At 40.5% G+C, this 6,000-nt stretch overlaps 1 protein-coding gene across 1 annotated transcript in view; it reads left to right on the forward strand.

Moving 5' to 3' along the window:
- The window catches only part of LOC122642407 (U11/U12 small nuclear ribonucleoprotein 65 kDa protein), a 58,493-nt gene extending 53,525 nt beyond the window's left edge, over positions 1–4,968 (forward strand). Inside the window, exons 13-14 of the mRNA XM_043835860.1 lie at positions 4,489–4,611; positions 4,818–4,968. Of these exons, the coding sequence (XP_043691795.1) occupies positions 4,489–4,572 (84 nt within the window). The 3' untranslated portion in view covers positions 4,573–4,611; positions 4,818–4,968. The remainder of the gene's footprint in view (positions 1–4,488; positions 4,612–4,817) is intronic.
- Positions 4,969–6,000: the final 1,032 nt, after the last annotated feature.

Here is a 6,000-nt window from a genome sequence, read left to right on the forward strand (position 1 = left end):
GAACTTCACTTTCTTTAGAACATTTTTATAGAATGAGTGCTTGTAAAGGTCTTGAACATTAAAGTCAATCTTGAATGGTCTTGATAGAGACTTCTTGACTTCAACACAATAAAGCTTTGAATGACTTTTCACCTCAATAAAGTAGTCTTTTGGACTGTAGTGAATAGTGAAGAGGTCAGACACATTCATTATTTATAGAGTTCAATTAATGCTCTAAAAACATGTGCAGAGATAGCTCTAACGGATCTATTTTGTCCATCCGGTCGACCGGACAATATAGCCGTTGAGGCATGAGCTGGACCATCCCGTCGATGTCCAATCAACTGGACAGTCCTGCTGGTACGATCCGGCAAGCTTCTGCCAGTCCCAGTCGAAAATGCTTTGTGATCTGGTCGATCGGCAAATTGTCCTGCTTGAATTTTGACAATCTGGCTTTTGGGACCTCGTTCCCCAACCTATACTAGTGTCAAAAGGGGTTTTATAAAAGCTTCTTAAGGTCTCTACATGATGCATATGGTTTTTCATTATGAGTATGCAATTACAAGTATGCAAATGTGTTTTATCTATGTGCACACGAGCATCTTCTTGGAAATCTTCAAGTTGCCTTTGCTTCATGGATCCTTTACTTGAGTTCAAAGGTATATCTCTCAAGTCTTTGATTCTTCAATGCCTTGACTCCTTATGATTTGTTTTCTTCTCATGCTTCTTTCTCTTCAAGTCTTATCTTTCTTTGAAGCTTTAGCAATCCTGTCATCTTTAAGCAAACATTAGCTTATATCCATGTGTTTGTTATCATCAAAACATTCATGGAAGGACGGAAATGTTTTCCCAACAATGTTTTATCAAGGAATGAGAGCAAAGCAAATCCGACCCTTTCGCACCAGCTGCCGTGCCAGAAAGAGGAGGGATAGCAGAATAATGATTTGTGGGTATTGCGCCAAAGAAATTTTGATGGTAAGGTCCGAGACGGTGGGCAACGTTGTGACAATGGCCAAGGAATTGCTTCAAGTAACATAATAAAAAAGTTGGATTTCCCAAGAGTAGCATTAAGAGCCTTGGGCGGCATGCATCTTTAGGAAATTTCAGCTTCTTAGATTTCGAGATACAATACCTCGTCTTCAATGAAAGGAAGAATGCCGACCGTTTGATTGATGATGATATGGCTGCACTATCCAGAGCTATTCAAGATCTCCACCCATTTTCCCGATTACCTCCGTAATCAGGACAATGTCCAGAAAATATCAATTGCACCCAAAAGCCCGTTTGATTCCGAGTTCTCTAAGTATCAGAACTCCCTTTTGTTAAGACTTTGCTTTGTGAATATACCCTTCTAGTATCGCTTTTGTGCTCTTAATTGGTGCTCTTCAAAATCACCAGTGTAATCTGCTTCAAAATCATCTGGGGTACGTAGGCAACTTAGTAATGACACATGCCAGGTTTCCCTTTTGTTGCAATCTGCTTTCGTAGCTACGTACACCTCCCAGTGGCAGGAGCCTCATGCACTGGGTGCACCCCCTGCTTTCAGAACTACGCCTGACCTGATCCTGATCCCGAGGTACATATGTAGCTTGACAAAGTTACTATCAAGTCTGCTTTGACCAAAAAAATTAAAGAAAAAATGCATGTTTAAGCCTTGACAATAAAAGATGCTGAGCTTTCCATACATCTGATCCCTTTCCACAAGTACGGAGCTTAGAGGAAATTATCATCCCACTAGGCCTATCAAGGGAGGCCAACTTTGGCCGCTGGTTACCCGTAACAAGTCCCAAGATAATATAACAGGCTAATAACCCCTTTGAAACCTAGCCTATCCTTCCAAAAAAACCGTTGTGGTCTTCCCTCAACTCATTACCAAAATACAACAACATCATAGCCTTATCCCAACTTAATGGGGTTGGCTGCATGGATCCTAGAAGAGACAGCACAACAACAACAGAAAACTCAGCCTTTATCCCAACTTAATGGGGTTGGCTACATGGATCCACACAAAACAAAATAGGGAAAACTGAGGCGTAAGCAAAAACAGGGGAATGAAGAGATGGGAGCGAGGGGATTGGGAAAGAGATGATAAAAGAAAAATGGAAAATGGAAAAAAGAAAATGAAATATGAAATATGAAAGTAAGAGGAAAGAGGCACAACCCAGCAAGTCAGGAGAATCTCAGGTAAATGGGGTCTTCTACATAGATCCTTGCCCTCCAATAGGCTCTATCCGAGGTCATACTTGGAACAAGACCTAGACTATGCATGTCCTTCCTCACAACTTCTCCTATGGTTATTTTAGGCCTGCCCCTCACTCTTTTAGCTCCTTCAAACGGGATCATAACACTCCTTACTGGGGCATCCCTAGGCCTCCATTGAACACGACCAAACCACCTCAAACGACTCTCTCGAAGCTTGCCATTAATCGGGGCAAAACCAAGTCAGCTCTAATACATTCATTCCTTACTTTGTCCCTCCTTGTTTTTTCGCACATTCATCTGAACATCCTCATCTCTACTACTTATAGCTTCTCAATATGACACTTAACTGCCCAACATTCTGCCCCATACATCATAGCCGGTTGAACAACAGTCCTATAGAACTTCCCTTTAAGTTTTAAAGGAATAAGTCGGTCACACAGCACTCCGGACGCACCTCTCCACTTTAACCATCCCACTTTAATTCTCTATGAAACATCATCCCCTGTCCTTTATTTATGATTGACCCCAGTTATCTAAAATAGTCACTTTGCGGTATCTCTCTTCCCTAAATTCGAACTATGTCATTATCCAATTGTGTGACTAAAATTACTCGTATACTCCATCTTCGAGCTACTAATTTTAAATCCTCTTGTTTGCAAGGTAGATCTCCATAGCTCTGACTTAGTGTTGATCCCTGCTTTTGTCTCATCCACCAAAACGATATCATCGGCGAAGAGCATATTAGTAAAATAGAAGTAAAGGGGAGGGGCGTACAACGACGACACAAACTCTAGGGCATCGACCCTTCATAGCTATGTACCGCTTCTTAATTGCGCAACATTCTTGTCTAAGCCTCGAAATGGAGTGTATGACAACAACATCACAACAGCATATCCAACTAAATGGGGTCGACCATTTGGATCTTTCCTCTCCAATCAGCTCTATTTGAGGTCATACCAGGAAGAATAAAAGCTACGCATGTCTTTCTTCACCACTTCTCCTATGGTTATCTTAGGCCTGCCCCTGGTTATCGTTTAATGGGTTTCCCCAATCACCAAACTAAGATAACTCCTGATATGTCCAAAGCCATCCCCAATCTCCGACGTATTGCGCTTGGGAATCTTTGGCACGGGTTCATGATCAAGGTATTTCCTTCATATTCAAGTTCCTAATGAGGTATGTAGATTTATGTTATTTAATTCCAGTACCTTGCCATGCGTGTATAGCATATAACTGTTTTCTAAAATGCTCTTGAACTACGTTCAGCTTGATCCTTAGTAAGGGTACGTAGGCAGCCTGGGCAGCTATACTATATGCCCAAGTTTGGTTCTCTCACCCCCCTTTCTTTTTTCCCCTTTTTACATATATATGATTCTCAACCTAGCAGCCTAGATTAGGACTAGATTTACTAATTTATGATGCATGCTAGTTAATAAATAGTATAAGTGTGAATGGTCTAAATAGAAAGAGACCAGCCTCTGACTGGGCGAGGTTGGGTGTGTAAAAGCTTCCCAGCACTTAATTTTGAACCTGCTCAGAGATCTGTGAATCCACTCCCTTGTACCTACACCTATGCTCATATTGTGGCAACACCTGGGTCCTCTGTCAGACATATTGAAGCTATTACTTGAGACACTTGGGGTGAAGATCCCCAAGATATCAGCAGCATCCTTCACACGTTCTTCTATCGAAATGGTTTTCCCAGGCACGCTCCACTCCATGATATCCTCCATCACCTGATTGGTGATGGACGAGATTGGGGAGGGGGGGGGGGGGGTTGCATCCCCTCCAGCTTGTTTAGAGAGCCCACCTTTGAATGGGTTCTAGTCCATAGATTGTCTTAGCCAAATTTTGCCTGTTTATGACCAATGCCACCACCTATATTTACATTGTCAATGAAAAGTCAAAAAGTTAGCAGAAGTCCTCTTCCCCAAAACCTTAAATTAAAAAAAAAAAAAAAAAAAGATCAAATGGTTGAAAATATTTAATTGTACTGCTTTTTTTGCTCAAATTTTCATGTTGGACCCCTTCTCGTATCCAAAACATGACACGGGCTGGCTGTTGCTGCCTCAAGATCCATTCTGATGGGTTTGTTACACATGCCAGCACCATTTGATTTCCATCAGAGGGAGAAATGTGAATAATCCCACTATTACTCTGGAGGTTGTTATGTAGGAAAGAAACGTAAATTTTTTTAACCCCCATAACCCATTAATCAAAACTCTTCTCTATTTTCCTTCGTGCCTGTGTTTAAATGATGATAATATGATTCAAAACTAGTTATGTAACGGTCAAATTTGGTTGCAGAATCTGGTAAATGGATATGTGTTTAAAGGCAAACCTATGATCATCCAGTTTGGCCGGAACCCTGCAGCTGGCAAAGCAAACTAAATATCAATGCGGCCACAGCTAAAAATATTTGGATTTGCGGTTAGTACTATCTTCAAATGATTTTTCACCATTTCCATTCTGTTAAGCTAACATGTGACCTTGTGACAACCATGAAATCAGTGTTATCTAATAATGTTATGGGTTCGGCTATCCTTTTTAAATTGTTACTGCTTTGTGTACCAGGGGTGGGGGGCTAGTACTAGACTCAAATTTTTGGCGATGAACTTCGTTGGTGGTAATTGCAGGGTGTGCATGCAGGTGTTTGTGAGGCTTTTAATAAGCTGCATCATGGAAACTGTTTTGGATGCGACTCTGCGCCCTGTTGAAGTGATAGATAACAAAAGTGCCCTTGTAATACATCATCTAACAGCTCCATTATACTAGAAATGGCTTGAATGAGCTTTGCTGCTGTTTTGAAGCATCCATACAAGTATTTTGCTGATTGGAGCTGAGGTAGTCATACTCGGTGCTGCTTGTCAAGGAAAGTAGTGCACTATTCTCGCTGTAGTCCTACCTGGTTACTCCATCTACCTCACCTAGTATTTCATATGATTATAAAGTACAGGCGGAACTCCAATGCATCTTGCCTTTACTTATGGGATAAAACATCAAATACAGTGGTTTTAGCTAAAGTGCATTTGGGACACAAGCATGTGATTTGAGTATGTAAATTATTAAGCTAATGAAAATATTGGGATATTTGTCAGAATTTCCTCAGGTAGGCCAACGATAGCATCATAGACTTATGATATGACTATGGGGGATTGACAAGGATCCTGCTGTGTAATGCGGTTTGCCCTCCCTGAGCAGCATTAATATGATTTAACAAATGGGGCTTGAGGAGACGGTGTCGGAGAAACTGGAAGTATCTCTCTCCCTTAGCTCCATCATTCTGAAGTGGAAGTGCATTGACAGCAATGTGGAGATATATGAATGTTTTCGTAGGTTTGCTACTGTGAATTTGCACTTGTATTTGACATAGATGATCATACGATTGAGGTTGTTGGTACAATCTAACTATGAATCTCAATTAAATTCTAGAGTTTATCAACCCACTTTGAAAATCTGTTAGAGTGTGCATGGCCTTGTGTAAGAGTCATGTTAAGTCAGATATACGGGCAGTTTGGTTACACATACAGGATAATAAATCCACATTTGTTATAAAACTTACTGTAAACACGCCGATCACAATCATTTACATGACAATCATTTGACTTTAATACGATCAAACTTTTCATGCAATTATTTAGATGCCTATTTCAAGCCATACAAAGACCATACAAGTTTATACACTTTGTGGTCTTGACTAAGAATCATACAGCCTTCTAGTTGTTTGATATAGATTTCTTCTTTTAAGTGTCTATTAAGAAAAACAGTCTTTACATTCAGTTGACGTATAAACAATTTATAAATTCATGCAATTGCAAT

This window comes from Telopea speciosissima, chromosome 10, assembly GCF_018873765.1.
Source record: "Telopea speciosissima isolate NSW1024214 ecotype Mountain lineage chromosome 10, Tspe_v1, whole genome shotgun sequence".
Classification (NCBI taxonomy): Eukaryota; Viridiplantae; Streptophyta; class Magnoliopsida; order Proteales; family Proteaceae; genus Telopea; species Telopea speciosissima.